At 41.2% G+C, this 19926-nt stretch overlaps 1 protein-coding gene across 5 annotated transcripts in view; it reads left to right on the top strand.

Annotated features, from left to right (window-relative positions):
- RPGRIP1L (RPGRIP1 like) overlaps nucleotides 1-19926 on the top strand; it is a 375908-nt gene that overhangs the window by 351228 nt on the left and 4754 nt on the right. For all 5 annotated transcript variants that reach the window (XM_029608561.1, XM_029608562.1, XM_029608558.1 and 2 more), the window contains one exon: nucleotides 2297-2430. In XM_029608561.1, coding sequence (XP_029464421.1) covers nucleotides 2297-2430 — 134 coding nt within the window. The remainder of the gene's footprint in view (nucleotides 1-2296; nucleotides 2431-19926) is intronic.

Genomic DNA, 19926 nt, shown 5'->3' with positions numbered 1-19926 from the left:
TTATCTACGACGAACAAACTCCTCAAGTGTCTCCTTCCTTCTTGGCGCTATGTTTGAATTTATGTCTGGCTTGTCTCGATGTTATCAACCCCCAACAAGCGGCCCCTGTTTCGCAATCGTTTGCTTCCTCAGGGGGAAAAACCTCTGAGAAAACCAAACGAAACATAACATTAAAAATCAGGACACATTCCCATATTACAATTCTGTCTTTAACATAATTTCAAAAACTCAAACAATCCCAAACCATTACCACCTCAACACTTACCCGACCAGTACTCTACTGTGCTCACTTTCAACCTGAATCTCAAACTGTTTCCAACACGGTCTTTTTCATATCAAGTGTGATATTGCAACAAGGGAATTCCATCTGTAACATATCCATATTTATGCCTATAAGGTACTATAATTTCAAAACTCCTACACTATTCCATTATACCCCTATTGAAACTCACATACCTTACAAACATTTTTTCAATCTCTCTTCAGCGGCAAAAAACGCCAAACATTTTTCAATCTCTCTTCAGCGGCAAAAAACGCCAAACATTTTTTCAATCTCTCTTCAGCGGCAAAAAACGCCAGAAGGTGAACCACCCGCTTACGTTGCGTCAAAGTATGTTAACCCTATGCTAACAACTCAAAGCTTTATTGTGCCGCATCAACCACCACTCCCTTCTACGTCTCTTCAACGTCAAAAACGCACAAAAGTAAGCCACCCTCTTACGCTGCATCTCTTCAACGTCAACATAGCACAAAGGTAAACCACCCTCTTACGCTGCATCAATGTGTGTTGACAATTCCAAATTTTATTATACCACAGCAACAACCTCTCTCATATACATTCTTAATTAAAAGAAACGTGTGTGCGCAACCACGCCCCCCACCAGATCAAAACCTATGCACCCTCTCCTACAAATTCAAACAACATTGATGCAGCGTAAGAGGGTGGTTTACCTTTGTGCTATGTTGACGTTGAAGAGATGCAGCGTAAGAGGGTGGCTTACTTTTGTGCGTTTTTGACGTTGAAGAGACGTAGAAGGGAGTGGTGGTTGATGCGGCACAATAAAGCTTTGAGTTGTTAGCATAGGGTTAACATACTTTGACGCAACGTAAGAGGGTGGTTCACCTTCTGGCGTTTTTTGCCGCTGAAGAGAGATTGAAAAAATGTTTGGCGTTTTTTGCCGCTGAAGAGAGATTGAAAAATGTTTGGCGTTTTTTGCCGCTGAAGAGAGATTGAAAAAATGTTTGTAAGGTATGTGAGTTTCAATAGGGGTATAATGGAATAGTGTAGGAGTTTTGAAATTATAGTACCTTATAGGCATAAATATGGATATGTTACAGATGGAATTCCCTTGTTGCAATATCACACTTGATATGAAAAAGACCGTGTTGGAAACAGTTTGAGATTCAGGTTGAAAGTGAGCACAGTAGAGTACTGGTCGGGTAAGTGTTGAGGTGGTAATGGTTTGGGATTGTTTGAGTTTTTGAAATTATGTTAAAGACAGAATTGTAATATGGGAATGTGTCCTGATTTTTAATGTTATGTTTCGTTTGGTTTTCTCAGAGGTTTTTCCCCCTGAGGAAGCAAACGATTGCGAAACAGGGGCCGCTTGTTGGGGGTTGATAACATCGAGACAAGCCAGACATAAATTCAAACATAGCGCCAAGAAGGAAGGAGACACTTGAGGAGTTTGTTCGTCGTAGATAAATGTGTATAGATAGACTGTAAGTGGGTTTTTCCCACAGGGTATAATGGTTTTTGTATCAAGTTATTACGGGTATTAAAGGGGTTTTTATGTGTACCTTCCTTGAAATGTATATTTTTAAGGTATGAGTGTGTAGGGATGTGTGTGTTGTTTTAAATTGGACACATTTTTTGAAATTATCTAATGAAGTTTTGTATTAATAAATGATTAAAAGATATATGCTATCCTCTTTTTGAATTAAATGATATAGTACTTATAGAGGAGTTAGTTCTATTCACCCAGTGTATATACCATGCTTAGTGTGTGCCAGAAACTTTAACATAATGTCATCCGATAATGTCACCCATGTGTAAGGACTAATATCCTGCTGTCCTAGGAGAACACCTGTTACAGGTAAGCAACTCTGCTATTCACATTATAATATTAAATGATGATCAAACATTCAAGATTTGTTCCCATTCACAGAATCCATTTCCTAAGTCCCAATGGAATGGTTCATATATAAATCCAGGCCAGAAAAATAAGTAAATTATTATCACAAGATTTCATTCAATTTATTCATGAAATACTGTTCATCTGTGTTTGCCTTGCAGTGTACGATTTACTGTGGTTAGTGACCCTCCAGAAGATGAGCAAGATCTTGAGTGTGAAGATGTTGGTTTTGCTTTTGTCAGTCTTACAGATATATTTAAAAATGGAAAAGATGTTATTGAACAGAACATTGACAGTAAGTTTAGCACATTCTACTGAATCCTTTCCTTTTTGAATATACAGATTTCAGATTTTCTGCAATGCTGGATTTTCTTTCTCATTTTGAAGCAGTTACAGATATATGATATTAATGAATCTTTAGAATGCATACTTTATGCAGACAGAAGTTAAGACTTATGATTTCTGTACCTGCTAAAGAACAGCAAACAATTAAACGTGTTCATTCTTAGTAAGTATTGTCCATTCTCTTCATCTGAGACTTGGAGCATTTTGAACATGCACAATATTACACACTAGTAGCTGTAGTAGAAGAAATCAGTTTTACATAATCCAGAGTTAGTGCATCATACTTCCTCTGGCCTTATTCAAATTCAGCCTAAAAATCCACCATTTTCAGGCTGCTTTTAGATCTTATCCCAGGGTTCTCCTGACCATAACCCTGTTGGTTCTAATCATTTTCTGTAATAAAATCTTTAAATCTGTTATTTGTCATCATCATCATCATTTATTTGTTTCACACGCTTCCAATAGTTAAATTCAGATTATGTTACGGAACGGAGAGGTCAACAGTAGGCAGTAGTATACATTAGTGAATATTCATGGTAGCAATCAAGATGAGACAGAATGAGCAGAGAGTAGAACTGCAAAGCATAAAATACATCAGTAAAGAGTAGTAAATCAACCATACTTAAATTGGGGGTAAATAAGGAAATAAGAACCAAGAGTGTAATTTATAAATATAGTAGGAGATTTATTTATTTATTTATTTAGGATTTTTATATACCGACATTCTCAATACAAGTATCAAATCAGGTCGGTTTCCATAGAACAAAACTGTCGCGGTTAAGGCGTTACATTAAACAGAGTTTCTGAACATGAGAACATAAATAATACATAAACAACAGTAACTCGTCAAAATAACGTGAATAAATAAGGGAATAGCTAAAAAGAGGGTAGTCTAAATTGGGATATACAGGTAACAGAGAACATAAATGATGTTGGCCTAACATAAATGAAAGCTAAGATCAGGAAAACATTTAGGGCAGCAGTGTAGTAGAGCAAGCATGGCGAGCCATGAGATTTAAAGTGGAGAACAACAGTCTGCAGAGTTTCAGCTGTGGGCTGAATCTTTCTGAAAATTGCAGTGTCTTTAATTTCTTCCTGAACATAAGGAAGTCAGGCGCCCATCTGAAATCCAATGGCAGAGAGTTCCAGAGAGTATAGGGGCTGATCCTAAAAAGGTTCTCTTTCTCATGCTGGAGAGTCAGATTTCCTTGGGGACTGGTACTATCAGATGAGTATGTGGCAATGTGCATAGCTGGTGGAAGGGAGTATAAAGGGAGAGTTGGTTTTCTAGGTAGGGCAGCGCCAGATCCTTCAGTTCTTTGAAAACCAAGACCAGGAGTTTGAAAGTGGTGTGATAGAACATTGGGAGTCATTGTAGGTTTTTAGAAGTGGGGGTGACCCATTCAAATTTTCCGGCATCGAGGAGGCTCTGTGCTGCTATATTTTGAATGAGCCACAGGCAGCAATTTACATTTTTAGGGAGACCAATGTTAAGGGAATTGCTGTAGTCCAGATGGGAAATTACACAGACCTGGCTGATTGTTGCGAATGCAAGACCATCAAAGAAAGGGCGGAGGTAGCGAAGTTTCCATAGTTGAAAAAAGGCTGACTTTGTGACAGATAGTATTTGAGCCTCAGTAGTGAATTTAGAATCTAATACGAAACCCAGTCAAGACTTGGTGACTGAAGAACACAGCAAAACCTTCTAGGATTACTTTAGCAAGGATATGTGTATGGTCAGTTTTTGTGTTCCATAGTAGCACTTTCATCTTTTGGGGATTTTACTTTAGTCTAAGGAGCAACCAGCCTGAAATCGTTTTAAGACAATTGTGATTGCCTGGTCAGGGTCTGAGCCTAGGGGGACACAGAAGTTGAATATCATCATTATAGATGTAATATAGAATCTGGAAATAGTAATACAGTACCATAGTAAATAACGGCCACTAAAGACCAAATTGTCCATCCAATCTGCCCAGCAATTTGCTTTTGGTAGTTACTGCGACTCTATGCATATAACACCCATGCCTTCTGTAAAGGATAGTAGTGACTGCTGCTCCGTTCAGGTTACCCCATGCCTTCTGTAAAGGATAGTAGTAACTGCTGCTCCGTTCAGGTTACCCCATGCCTTCTGTAAAGGATAGTAGTAACTGCTGCTCCGTTCAGGTTACCCCATGCCTTCTGTAAAGGATAGTAGTGACTGCTGCTCCGTTCAGGTTACCCCATGCCTTCTGTAAAGGATAGTAGTAACTGCTGCTCCGTTCAGGTTACCCCATGCCTTCTGTAAAGGATAGTAGTAACTGCTGCTCCGTTCAGGTTACCCCATGCCTTCTGTAAAGGATAGTAGTAACTGCTGCTCCGTTCAGGTTACCCCATGTTTCTGTAAAGGATAGTAGTAACTGCTGCTCCGTTCAGGTTACCCCCATGCCTTCTGTAAAGGATAGTAGTAACTGCTGCTCCGTTCAGGTTACCCCCATGCCTTCTGTAAAGGATAGTAGTAACTGCTGCTCCGTTCAGGTTACCCCATGCCTTCTGTAAAGGATAGTAGTAACTGCTGCTCCGTTCAGGTTACCCCATGCCTTCTATTAAAAGCAGTAACTGCCGCTCCATGCAGGTCATAGCCAATTTAACAAAGGTTACCCCATTTTTTCATTGCCATCCTGTAGCCCAGGGGTTGGGAACCCATGGCTCGCGAGCCAGATATGGCTCTTTTGAGGGCTGCATCTGGCTCGCAGACAGTCGCCACACTTTACCGCTGACCCAGCTGCTCCCCGGTCCTCCTCCGCCTGGGCTTAAAATGCTGTCAGCCCGGGCGGAACGCGGCAGGACAGCTGGAGTCAGCGGCACCGGCGTGCTCTCTTCTTCCCGCCCCCCCCCCCCCCCCCCCCCCGCGGCCCTCTCTCCCCCACCCCGGGAACGCGCGGCAGCAGCAGCCTCCTCCCAACGCTAACCTCTTCATTTTCAGCCCTCGCGGAGGCGGAGTCCCATCGGCCACGGTTGAAGCTCTTCATTTTCCTCTGAGCCGCGCTGCAGTCTTCTTTTCTTCGGGCCGATGCCGAGCGCACCAGCGTGGCCTCTTCTTGCCGCGCAAGCACCCGATACTCTCCACTTCCTCTTCCGGGCCGCGGGGGGAGGGGGCGTGTGTGTGTGTGTGAGAGAGATTGCATGTGTGTGAATGATTGAGAGCCTGTACATGTGAAAGAGAGTATGTCTGTGATTGAGAGCCTGCCTGTGAGAGAGAGCATGAATGTAAGTTTACCATTGGGAACCTGTATGTGAAAGTTTGTGATTGAAAACCTGTTTGTGTGAAAGAGTATGTGTGTATGATTGAGATCCTTTGTGTGTGAGAGAAATCATGTGTATGTATGATTAAGAGCCTGTGTGTATAAGTAAGAGAGAGATCATGTGTGTCTGTGTGTGATTGAGAGCTGGTTTAGGTGATGGAGCATGTGAGTATGTGATTGAGAGCCTGTGTTTAAATGAGAGAGAGAGACCATGTGTGTCTGTGTGTGATTGAGAGCTGATTTAGGTGAGGGAGCATGTGAGTATGTGATTGAGAGCCTGTGTGTAAATGAGAGAAAGAGAGGACATGTTTGTAAGCATGTGAATGAGAGTCTGTGTGTTAGAGAAAAGACAGCATGTATTTATGTGATTGAAAGCCTGTGTGTGTGTGTGTGTAAGCGTGAAAAGATAGACAGCATGTGTGTAAATGTGTAATTAAGAGCCTATATAAGTGAGTGAGAAAAAACATGTGTATATGTGAGTGACTGAGAGCATGTGTGTATAGGTGTGTCATTGAGAGCCAGTGTGAGAGAGAGCGCTGGTATGTGACTGAGAGAGGAGAAAGTTCCAAGCAAACCACCCCACCTCCTGCTAATTCAGAACAATCTCAGGACACCTGGATATCAAACGTTCCCAGGTATGCAGAGCAAAAAAATGTTTGTATCCTTATTATTTTTCATTACTGGGTCTTTATGTCTGCTATTTTGAAATATTTTGTTGGTATCTGGAAATGTTTTATATGAGTTTTTAATTATTGGATATTCCACTCATCAGCTGTTTCGAAATATGTTCTTTTTGTTAGTACAGTTTTACTGCTGATGATTTTATATTTCTTGATTTGTTTTATAAGGATGGGTGATGTTTCTTTTTTCCTTTGTTACACTGCATACAGAGACTCTGCGTTGTTGCAGTTTCCAATTCAGTTTTTTCTGCATGCTTCTTGTTATGCGTTTTGGTCTCTTTATTCTGTTAGGTGAGGGACAGCATGTGATTCAGGTGAGGTTTTCTGCTGGCGTGTAGTTTCTGTGTAGGACTCTATAGCAGCCTGACTTGGTCCGTTTTCCTAATAGGAGATGTATTGGTGTCTTAAGGCCTGGTGTAATATTTTCAGAGACTTATTGTACTTTAAAAGTGTGATCTTACATAAAATGCACACATTTACTTGTATTTAGTTTTAAACATATTGTATGGCTCTCATGGAATTACATTTTAAAATATGTGGCGTTTATGGCTCTCTCAGACAAAAAGGTTCCTGACCCCTGCTCTAGCCTGAAGGGATCTGCAATGTTTATCCCATGCCCTTTTGAATTTCAGCACGGTTCTTGTCTTTACCACCTCTTCCAGGAGGAAATTCCATGCATCCATCACCCTCCCTGTGAAGAAATATGTCCTGATGTTGGCTCTGAGTTGTCCCCACTGGAGTTTCAAATATTGAACCCTAGTTCTGCAATTTCCTTTCCAGCAGAAAAGGTTTGATATTTGTGCATCATTAATACCTTTTAGATATTTGAAGGCCTATTTCATATCTTCTGTGCATCTGCTCTACTCCAGGGTAATCTCATGTGGCTTTTGTTGTAGGCCCCACATCATTTTGGTTGCCTTTCTCTGGACCACTTCCATCCTGTCCTTATTCTTTTTTAGAGAAGGTGTCCAGAACTGAACACAGTACTCCAGGCGAGGCCTCACCAAAGACCTATACAAGCACATTATCACCTCCTTTTTCCTGCTGGTTACTCCCCTCTCTGTGCAGCCCAGCATCCCTCTGGCTTTTGCCACCACCTTGGCACATTGTTTCCTTGCCTTCAGATCACCATACACTATCATTCCAAGGTCCCTCTCCCAGTCTGTGCACACAACTCTTTCACCCCCCCCCTTCTCATATATAACTTTTGGATTTCTTCACCCCAAATACATGACTCTGCACTTCTTGCCATTAAATCCCAGCTGGCAAAACTTTGACCACTCTTCAAGCTTCCTTTAATAACTTTTCATTTTCTCTACTCCTTCAGGCATGTCCACTCTGTTGCAGATCTTATTATCATCCTCAAAAAAAACAAACTTTTCCTTCAATCCCCTCCGCAGTATCGCTCACAAAGATATTGAACAGAATCTGTCCCAAACTGGTCCTTGAGGCACTTCACTTCTTTCTTCAGAGTAAGTTCCATTTACCATTGCATACTGTCTCCTGTCAGTCAACCAGTTTTTAAACCATTCCATCACTTCGGTACCCACTTCCAGAATTCTCATTTTATTCATGAGCCTCTATGTGGGACTGTATCAAATGCTTTGCTGAATTCCAAGAAGATCACATTGAGTGCTCTTCCTTGCACTAATTCTCTAGTCACCCAATCAAAAAATCAATCTGATTCATTTGACAGGACCTTCTTTTGATGAAACCATGTTATCTTGAGTTCAGCAATGCAGCCGATTGTATAGTTCACTAACCTTTCCTTCAGCAGAGCCTTTGTTAATTTCCCCAACACAGAGTTAAGGCTAACCAGCCTGTAGTTTCCATCCTCCTCTCTGCTGCTACCTTTGTGAAGCAGGACCACTACCTCTCTTCTCCAGTCTTGCAGCATCACTCCTGTTTCTAGAGATCTATTAAACAGGTCTTTCAGCAGTCCCAACTACCCATCTCTGAGTTTCCTTAGTATCCTGGAATGTACCTTATCCAGCCCCTTTGGCCATGTCCACTTTCATTTTCCTAGTTCTTTCCATACAATCTCTGTTGTAAGTGGGGTTGTATGTACCCCATTTAACATCGATGCACTTCTCAACCAGCATCGCTCCTATTCCAGGGTCTTCTTTAGTGAATACCAGACTGACATATTTGTTTACTATTTCTTCATATTTCTCCACACATTGCTCGTCTCCCTCAGTTTTACAATACCATTTTTTACTTTCCTACTTTCTCTGATAACCTGAAAAATATTTTTTCACCTTGCTTGATCTCTTTGGTGATCTGCTTGACATTTTCCTTTCCCGATTTCTTTTCTCTTCTTCAGCTTCACCTTATAGACTTCCCTGTGTTCCTCTTTCTGGGACCCTTCGTACTTCTTCAACACTGGTTTTTTTGCCTTTATTTTTTCAGCCACCTCCTTTTGAAAACTAGATTGGTTTCCTTCTCTTACTTTTATTTACTTTTCTTACATAAAGGTTTGTTGTCTTTATTATAGTCCCTTTTATTTATTTTTATTTATTTATTTATTTAAGTTTTTTTATATACCAACATTCAAGACAGTGGTCCCATCATGCTGGTTCACAAGAAACAGGGGTGAAACTTTACCATTTAACAAAAGTGCAAAAAAGCAGTTACATATAACAAGGACAACAATAACTTGGAATGAGAAGGGAAATGAAGCTTAGATAGTGAAATATAAGTATAAATAACATTTTGAAAGGTGGCTATTAACGCTAATACTAGCGGAGCTTGTTGGGTGAAGGGAGATTAGATGGGATTGGAGTTAGGAAAGGCCTGTGTGAACAGCCACGTTTTGAGTCTTATCTTGAATGTTGAGATGTTGAGAATGTGAAGGGAGATTAGATGGGGTTGGAGTTAGGAAAGGCCTGTGTGAACAGCCACGTTTTGAGTCTTATCTTGAATGTTGAGATGTTGAGAATGTCTTTATTATAGTCCCTTTTAATTTAGACTACTATTGTTCTACCTCATCCATCTTCTCCCAGTCTTCTAGCTCCTGCTCAAGGTTCATTTCCATTGTACTAAAGTCTATATTTTTGAAATCCAAAACTTTGATCTTCATGTGAGATATATAGTGGTAGCTTTCCTGATATCATAATCATTGTTAATCTAGGGCTTGGTTCACTCAAAATATTATTTACCTCTGAAGGGCACACAGCAGGAAATATTCATACGTATCCTAGTAAACGAGATTTTGTCATAATGAACATACTCAATGGGAATTTTGTCAAGTTGATGATGAATCCTGGAGAGGTCTCATCATATGAAGAGTGTAAGAATGAGCTGGTAGAAGGGTTCGGCCTGATATGTTCCAGTCATCTCCAAGTAGGGAAAAAAATACACTGCATAGCTTTTGATGAGCAGCAATTACTACAAGGCATTTTGTGAATACTGGAGCCACTGAGAGAACAAAAAGAAGAACTCAATATTGTTAATTATAATTTTGTATGGCAAAACAAAGAAATTTCCTATAGTTTTTGTGAATTAAAATGAGTGTATATGCATCCTTGAGATGTAAGGTAGGCAGCCAATGTTTGATCTCCAGTTGAGGGAGGATGATACTTAAGGAGTTCATCTTGAACTTTTCATTTTTGAGATGCTTGTTGAGGTTCTTGATGTCCAGGATAGGATGAAGACCTCCTTATTTTTGGTTGAGAGTAGCATTAATAATTCTTAATGCAGAAGTTTGATTTGATCTACAACTAGAGTGCGCCTCCGTGGAGGATTGTTTGGGGTGAGGGATTTGTAATTTAATCAGTGCCCTTACTGTATTATCTTTAATACTAAACAATCTGTTATCAAATGTCATGTAGGAATGAAGTGTTGAAGTCTTCCCACACTGGAAGACTGTCTAAGGCGCTAACTGGGGATTTTATGTTGTAGTCCAAAATTTTGGTTTGAGAAAGCTGCATGGATTTGGTTTGCGTTCTTTCTCTGACATGCTGCTGTTGCTGCTGAGGACATGGCTATTAAAAAGAGTAAGGTTGATATCCTGTCTTTGAATAGAAGTACTGCCTTTTCTGGTAATGAGATTGAGGCTTTTTAGACAGAAAAAGTTACTGCAGATTATGACAGCAGAGTGGCACAATGATCCTTAAAACCCATTAATGCCCAAATCTTACGTTATGAAGCAATGTTGGTTTAGCTTAAACTTTGAAACACATGACATGAGAGGATCACTTGACTGAACAATTTTTTTAAATATTTGTCATGTACACAAGATGGCGCTTTGTTCCCATTTGGGAACAATGGGCACATATGGTACCATGTTCCCATTTGGGAACAACACTGTTTTAATTATGAACTAATGACATTAAAATCATAGACTCAAGTATTTTAAGCAGTAAGTATTTTACTATTTAGTAACTGTGTTCTCAATCAGCAGAGTTTGTTTGATCCAATGATCATTGGCTATGATACTGCTGTTCGCAATGAAGATGAAGCGGAACCCTGCACTTGGAGCACACTAGGCGGGAGTTTTTCTTGCACATCCTACATCTTCCTTGTTTCTCTGATGGAGTAAGGTGATGATTATGACCATCAAACCTCACATCGCTGACTGGTCTACTGGAAGGTCCAGATGTCGATGGTGTGCGATGTTTTGAACGCTGAAGCAGGGTGCGAACAATGTGCCGACGAAACTCCAGGTGATCAAATTTACCTCCTACTTCAACATGAAGACGCCAAGCTGCAACAACTGCCATGATGATGCCATTGACAAACAGAGGCCATCACCATTTCTTTGAATGAAACATTGGACGGTAGTTTGCCATAAATCTATCCAGTATGTCCACTCCTCCCATATGGATATTGTATAAGCCAATTACCGCTGGCTGTGGAAGGTCAACTGGACACTTTCTGGCATTGCTCCACCTTCTTGCTTTTCCCAGTGGTTCTATGTTGTTGTAGTTTGAAGCTACAATAACACACTGGTTGTCGTGCCATTTCACAGCCAAGACAGGTCTGTCGCATACGGCATCAAAGCAGCCTCTCTCCTTCTTTTTCATTTGGCTTGTCTCCATCAATGAGCACTGCTTCAACCTATTTTCGCGAACAGTTCCAGTGGCCTTGATGTTTTGCTTTTGCAGTGCCAGAAGAAGATCATATGAGGTGAAGAAGTTATCAAAGAATACCTCATGGTATAATGGATTTTCTATGCAGCTCAGTAATGATGTCACAACACGATGACCTAGCCCAAAACTTTGATTCTGACCATCCTGTTCGCAGTTGGTCTTTCCACAATAAACATCAACATTGAAAGGATAACCGGCCGAGGCCAGAACCCAGAGTTTATAGCCGAAGCAAATCGGCTTGCCTCGAATAAACATTTTCGCAGAATGGTGTCCATAATATGGGACCATCTCTTTGTCAATACTCAGATGCTCACTGAATACTCCAAACTGCTGCAGGCAACCATTCAGTGCATCAATGAAAGCACGAACTTTGTACAGTTTATCATTTTGATTAATCTTGTCATTGTCTGCAAGATGTATGTATTTCTTTATGTCCATGAAACGGTTACGAGTCATATGGGATGAAACAAAGGATTGCTGAACATCTTCATCCCGATTCCAATATAGCCGTTCACGAGGCAAGGAATTATATCCGCTCAATAGAAGAATTCCAACAAAAATGTCCAATTCCTTGGCCTCAAGTTCAAAATTCATGTTCTTCTGCCGAGCATATCGAACGCTTTCGGTCAGAATCATGTCGCTCAGCTCATTGTCATAGTACAGTTTGAAAAGTTCAAATGGTGTTTTATCCTGAAGTTCAGGATGCCTCTGGGCTAAATTTTCCAGCTGAGCTAAAGGTATTTTATGTGTATACTCCACTTTCTTGCTCCATTTAATACCATGTTTCTCTCCTTTTTTCTGAACAACTTTTCGCCTTTTCTGCTGCCTTGAAGTTCCATCAGAGGAACCAATGGCTGCCGCATCCTTTAGTATAGCTACAGTTCCAGGCACTTCATTTGGCAGAGCCGAAGGCAGTAGATCATCTTCGTCAATCACTTCTTCATCAGACACATTATCAACTTTATTTGGAGGTAGCAACACTATGTCTCTTATGTCATCACTTTCTACGGCTTCGTCAATAACGTCGGCTAAACGTTCATATTCTTCTAAGGATTCACCATCTTCACAACTTTGATACTCATCTGAAATGAATGTTGATGCTTCTGCACTGGAAAATAGTTTCTTAGACATTCTGTAACGTTTTAACAGCATATTGAATATTAAATCACTTAAATATAAGGATGTTCCCAAATGGGAACATAGTCATAGTTGTGCCCATTGTTCCCATTTGGGAACATCACAGAATCGATGCAATTTTCATATCTATAAACATTTTCAATTTTAAAATAAATAAAATCAAAATGATAACTAAACACTTTTGTATAGTTTTCCAGCAAAATTTGTAAAAAATATTTTATTCTTACCTGCAGAAGAACTTTTTAACCAAAAACACACGTGGCTGTTGTAAAAGGTCAACTTTCAAGATGGCTGCCGCAAACACAGAGTGACTAAATATACCTCAAATGATACCAACGGATGCAAAAACTATTTAAAAACAAAGAATTAGAGTCAATATGGGAATATCTTACTTATCACAAAAATATTAATGTGAAATTTCAATGTTCCCAAATGGGAACATTGGGCGCTAAGATCTTCTGTTTCTTTCACATTTTCTCAAAAAAGATTACCTCATTTTCATGGGCCTCTGAAGCTTGAAGCCAAGCTAATCTTCTTATTCCAATGGCTGTTTAAGTTGTAGAAGAAGTGCCCTAAGCCTCATAGGTTTATCTGATGAGTTACTTACTACTTTCTTCAGTAGTAAGAGCTGGTTTGAAATGCTGCTGGAAGGTCTTGAGTCATATCCTGCAGTTTCTGTAAGCAAGAATACATATATCACACTATGTATAATTGATACATAGTTGTTCTAAAACTTAACATAACTAATTGGAAAATGTTTTATTTTGTATTTATCCAATAAGCAAGATCTTTCCCCAGATGGGATCTAGAATGAATTTTAGATCTTTTTGCCTTTTTTAAGCTGATTCTGCCACAACAGATTGATAGGGTAATTGGACTTTTTGATGGCTTGGATAAGACTGAAAATTATATTTGATATCCATTTTTTTGAGATTGGAAGTGTTGACAGAGCTATCTGCCACATCTTGGTCTGAAGGCTTTGTTGTAGTCTATGTATTGGTACCGCTACAACTTGTTTTGTAGGTTCAATAAACTTAAATAAGCCAAATATGTTTTCTCTAGTTTCCGCCTCTTAAAATAGAGAGAAAAGAATCTTCGTGACCTTCTTTTGAACAAAAACAGGATATTCCATATCTTCAGAAGGAGAGATTTTCCTAGGAGGGACAGAGAGGGTAGAGAGAATCTGACAGAAGGCCAGTAGAGTCTTTGTCAGCCAAATGATACAAATGATTCAGTGTAGGAATATAAGAAGAAAATTCAGGAGCTTCATTTAAATCACTATAGAAGGTTCCTCTGATGTCCTCGCCCTGTGATATGTTTTTAATAGTCTGAAAAGATGGAATAGGAGACTGGATTTCCATCTTAGACATCAGTGACTCTAAAATGGGAGACATCTGCTTCAAAAGAGGAGGAGACATAAGGTTTTTATGAATTCATTCCACATCTTTTTAACCATGGAATGTTGATCAGTTGTAGGAAGAATAGTAGAATAACTTTCTGCTTCTGGAACCAAAATTGGGATCGTAAAGCTTTGATCCTATTCTGATTTTTCTGTGCTGAAAGCAGATTCTCTGCATGATGATGGCACTAACAAGATTTCTTCGAAGAGGAAAGATTATGTCAAAGGGAATCATCTCTGCACCAGTGAAAATATGGTGTGGCACATACACACTTTGATAATGAGGCACTAGACTTTACATCACTGCCTTTTCAGCACTGATTTTCAGACGCATGATGCTGATCATGAGAGTACTGTGCCTTTTTTGATGCCTGTGCCAGCTTCTGCGCTGAAGAATGCTTCACTGTAACTGCTGAGGTGGAAGCCTGAGGAGATTTAAAAAATTCCTTCAAGGTATGATCTCGCACCCTTATGGCCCTTGGTAACATGCATGCACAGGCTTCACAGTTAAGAACATCATGGGAAGGACCAAGATACCGGACACATTGTTTGCATACTGATGTGTCTGTAAGTGATGTGAACCGTTGTTGCTATGGTGAAGTTGACTCAACCTATGGGGCGAACCCTGTAGGCCCTCACCGACAACTGGCGGACATTTTCTGGCAAGAGACTGATGTAGAGCTTCACCTGTACCAACCCCTTTCCCTGCAGGTTGAGCCCTTGTGTCCTGTGTGCCGGCAGGAATTAGGCAGTGGTTTCTTATAAGACTGCATAGGCAGAGGTCCAGGGCCAGGCAAGGGTCAGAGGCAGGTGGCAAATAAGGAAGGTCAATGTCTAGGCAAGAGATCAGAGGCAAGTGGTGACAAGAATGGTCAGGGTCCAGGCAAGGGTTCAGTAGCAGGTGGCAATCAAGAATAGTCAGTGTCCAAGCAAGGGTCAGGTCCAAGAGTCAGTCCACAGGGAAGAGGAGGAGGAGAACTGACAGGGGGAGCTGGACAAGACAAGGCAGGGCAGACTGGAGAACTGAGGCAAGACTGAGCTGAAGAGATGAGGCAAGGCTGGATGAAGCGGGAACCATGAACGCAGAAAGAAGCAACACGCACTGCACACAGTATGCAGGAGACCTGTTGCTGAGGCAAGATGGGGAAGTCTGGGATGCCCTTATATATGGCTGAGGATGCTGATGTCATTGGTGGGCACCATAGGCATTTCCTGGCGCAGGCCCTTAAAATGGCAAGAGGTTGGTCACCTCTTGGACTAAGAAGGACTGGATGGGGCTGCGCTCATGGCAATCTCCTGTGCAGTGTGAAGGGAGCCTGGCAGCATTTTGCTGTGAGGCCCAGCTGTGGGTAGCATTGAGAGTAAGTGCGGCAGCTCATGGGGATGTCCTATGAGCTGCCAAATGTAACAGTATTTCCCCCCCCCCCCCCCCCCCTTAAGCCTCTCCTCAGGGCTCTAGGCCTTGACTTCTGGGGGAAGTGACGATGGACTCAGGGGTGCTTGAAGATTGGCTGCTGGCTCCCAGGAGTTTTTCTCTAGTCCATAGTTCTTTCAAACTATGAGATACTCCAATTACTCCAATTTATTCCATCTTCTTCAGCGTTCAAGAACTCTTGTACCTCATGGAGTCCATTTTGGAGATGATTTCTATGGGTTTATGTGGTAGTCGCGAGGGCCAGGAGAGGATCAGCGGTTTCAGTAAAGATACGTGGAACACGTTATGTATCCTTAACATGGCTGAAAGCTTGACCTGATATGTCACCGGCCCTATCTGCCTCATGAGGGGAGCCTGGCAGTGTCCTGCCATGACCATGAGGCCCAGCTATTGGGAAAAGCTGGGTAAGTGCAGCTGTGGGGATGTCCCACGAGCTGCCAAATGTAACAGTGTTGTTTTAGAAGAGAAACGGGGACATCTTTTGAATCCCCACCTTGTCTGGTGTCTTGAAGAGGAGCAATGCTAAATCAAACTCAGTCTTGGAAAAAAAATGTAACCCCATTATTTATTTTTTAGAAGACTAAGGAATGAAAAATAAGACTACATTAATTGTAATAAAAAAAAACCTTGAGGGAAAAAATGACTACAAGTAGCTGTAAATTTAGAAAGGGCAAAAGACCATGTCCTTTCGCAGTAGTGGAAGAAAATATACTGAGGGGCTTTAAAAAGACGGAACTGCGAGGGAACACTTGTGCATGTTCAGAAAAATCTTATTGGTCTTTCTGAGTCTGAGAAGAGCTATCTGTTTTGGCGCCGTCAGATGAGGACAAGCATCAGCCATATGAGCAAGTGTCACGTTTCTGTTGGTCCACAGAGAATTCATGTTCTCTCAATACTTTCCAACATTCACATTTACACTCAAACTAGACACAGGATTAATTCAAGCTCTCAGCCTACTTCTCAGCACACAAATATATAAACACAGTAATAGTTCAACCTTCAAATACATCCCTTTGTGAGATTGTGCACACTTTCCCAGGAAACCAATGTTCAAGTCCTGCTTAACCACCAGCAGACAGTTGCTTATAGCACTCCCTCAGGACTCCTAATATGGAACCCAGCATTGTATACCTATAGGAAGATTTTTTTCTCCTATGTGCATCACTTTGCACCTAGCCACATTAAATTTCATCAGCCATTTAGATGCCTAGTTCTCTAGTCTCTGAAGGTCCTTCTGTAGTTCCCCACAATGTGCTCATGTTTTAACAACTTTGAATAAATTTGCATCTTCTGCAAATATGATCACCTTACACATTTTCCCTTTTACAGATAATTTATGAATGTTAAACACAGGCCTGTATTTGTCAATAGACACAAGGGCCTGTGCCTAGGCCCTGTGCCTTCCAGCTGTATTGAATCTCACTTGGCAGAGAACAGCCTTCTGCTTCTTGATCCAGCTGTAGGGAAGAAGAGAGGAGGGATGAGCCTAGAGCAATCAGAACAAAGGAATAATTTTGGGGAGGTTAGGAGTGGGGCTGAGTGGGCGATCATTGGAGGATGATGAGAGGGGTTTGGCTGGGAGAGAGGGGAATGAGAAAAGGGGGCAGGGTTGTTGTTTAAGAAACAGAGAGAAGGGATAGTTGTCAGAGGTGTGTATATATATATGGTAGATTGGGTGTGAAGTTAGCGAGGGATGCAAGGAGGGACAGGACCATCTTCTCTTCCCCACTACAATTTAGATCTTCTTTCTCTTGATCTGATTCCCCAGATTCTGGAACCGCTCTTCCTCCCTACCTCTCCCTTCTCTCATATCCTATAATCTTCCCTTTGAAACCCTAATGCCAGATCTTTCCTCTTTTGAACCCCTCCTTCTACTTTCTTCCTCCTCTTCCCCATCTCAAATTCCAACTCCCTTCCCTCTTCCTTGAACTTCCCCATCTCCCCTCTTTCTTTCCCCAGTTCTTACTCTCCTATCCCCACCCCTTTCCTCTTACCCTCTCCTTCTTAATTCCCCATCCCTTGGCCTCCTACCTTCCCTGAACCAATACTTGTGATCTCTTTTCTTTATGCAATAAAATAAATTCTACAGATGCAAGCAAGCTTGGACAACTTTGTAGTTTTAAATAATTGTAATCCCTGCTTGGTGGATGCCTTAGAAGACAGGGACACACGGGGATCCCAGAGCCATTTTCCAAAGCTCTCTCTCTCACAATTCTCTAGGGCTCAGGGCCTTTTCCAGTGGAGGAAAGGAATAAATTCTCCAAGGCCCAAGGTGGCAGGGGTGTCTTTCAGTCATTGCCATGGGGAGGCATCAGTTAATGGAAATGATTGCCAATTAAATACACTGGAGGCTTAGGTAGAATGACCAAAATAAATCTTTTCTGAATAAATTCTTGAATGGTAAAATCGGCACGTTCCACGTCAGATCTTGGCATATGTGTATGGCTTGAATTTCACAATTCTCAAACTTTTCTTAATTTGTCCAAGGGTCTCAGTAATGGGCCAGGTAAGCGCTCAACTTCCAGGACTTTGGAAAAAGTAAGATTCCACACGTGGATAGAGGTATTCTAGGTGGACAGGAAAATTCCCCTTCCAGAATCGCTGGCAGGAAAAATGTCTGTCTTTGCACAGTCTCCCAAATGTTAGCTCTTCTCCCCAGGCTGAAGACTCCGATTGTGGATCCTAAGATGTATATCAACACATTTCTTACTCACAGTTCTCCTCTTCTGATTACAAGTAGGATCTTTCTTAGGAAACGTCCAGTCAGCAGGGAACACAGCAGCTCTAGTAGAAAGGGTGGCCACAAACGTCCTCCCCAGTAATTCCTGGAAAAATCGTCACAAAAATTACAAACTCTGGAACTCTTCTTCAGCAAGTCACCTCAGTTCCAGTCTATGCTGTGTGGGATAGGGACAGGGAGTACTCAAATTCCCATGACCCAAGCATATCTGAGCTCTCACATAAAAAAATCCCAAAAATCAAGAGTCCAAAAAGCCATAAAGGACACTGAGGCCAGCACTGGCAAATACTTGCCTCCTTCCAATTAAGGTAAGGATCCAGATCAGGAGGCCTAGTACCTTATAAAGGGAACAAAACTGCTGCTTAGAAAATACTACTACTCTTCTGAACTCTTAACTCAAAATGCAGCACTTAGCTGTTGTTATACTCCCAGGGGCATGGCTACTCCAGCAACCTCACTGGAAGAACTGTTCCAAAATGGTACCACCCCTCCCTCCCTCTGCTACCCATCTCTAACCTAGATCAAAAAGGACTTAGAACTAGGGTCAAACTCATAATGAATCCCAAAGGGTCATTACAAATGTAACATAAAAGATTGTCAATGTGCTTCAGAATTTTCCAGTTCTTGCTGTAGAAAACTGTGGGTCTGTTCCTTAGATCTTCTGCTCCCTGATGACTGACCTTCAGGAGCGATAGGAGGTGGGGGCCCAACAGTGCCTAGGGCAGCAAAACTATAAATCCGTCACTGGTTAAACAGTACCAGCACCAGTCCCAGTACAGACCCCTGGAGCATCCCACTGTTTTTTCTTGTCCCTGCTATTGCTCATAAAACTGAGGTGAGACAGATCTTCCCTAATTCTCATTGCCCCATATTTGCCAAAACAAGTGTGGTTTTCTTTTCTTCTGAAAGATATTCATAATAGAATCCATCAGTGTAGGATCCTCGTAAAGCCTAATCACTGAGAACCATGGCATTCTTCCATCCAATCTTCTACATAGCATTTCAAGTTTGGATTCTGAGTGGGTATTGATAGAGTTGTAATAGTGTTCAACTTCTTTAGGCGTATAAAAAGGAGTCTACAATGTGGGTTTACATTTTAAAATTGAGGATATTTACCTTCAGGGCTGAGGGAAAGTCTATAAATCCATACTTTTGTACCATACAAAATCTTCTAGAATACAGTCTATCTGTCTTGGAATCTGGTTTAAAGAAATTCGCCATTAGGGTTGATTTAACTGTAATTGATGTTTTCAGCTACTTTGAAGACAGGAAACCCAATTTCTTTCCAGTTTTTAGCTGTAAAATGTATGTAGGGTCTGCTTCATGTGAAGCATTATAAAGTACCTCTTAGTGTCATGAGACATTAACATGGTTTTAACCTGATGAAATACTCCTTTGAGCCTCTGAGTTTAAGTACTGGACTTGGAAGATTGTATTTTTCATGGTAGTCACTCCAGCCTGCAGACTCAGTAGGCTTCAGGCCTTACTGATTAATCCATCTTGTACTAAATTTCATCATATAAAGATGATGCTTTGCATCCATTCCTAATTTCTCTCTAAGGTAGTATCAGACTTCCATTTTACAAGTAGAATATGGCCTTGTACTTGACAGACCAAACTCCTTTGAAAGTCCACTATTTTAAGAAAAGAAAGATGTGGTGGTATGTTCCCATGGGAAAATGTA

This window comes from Rhinatrema bivittatum, chromosome 7 (assembly GCF_901001135.1).
Source record: "Rhinatrema bivittatum chromosome 7, aRhiBiv1.1, whole genome shotgun sequence".
Lineage (NCBI taxonomy): Eukaryota > Metazoa > Chordata > Amphibia > Gymnophiona > Rhinatrematidae > Rhinatrema > Rhinatrema bivittatum.
Note: the sequence above shows the minus strand (reverse complement) of the source record. Positions and strands in the feature narration are given on the sequence as shown.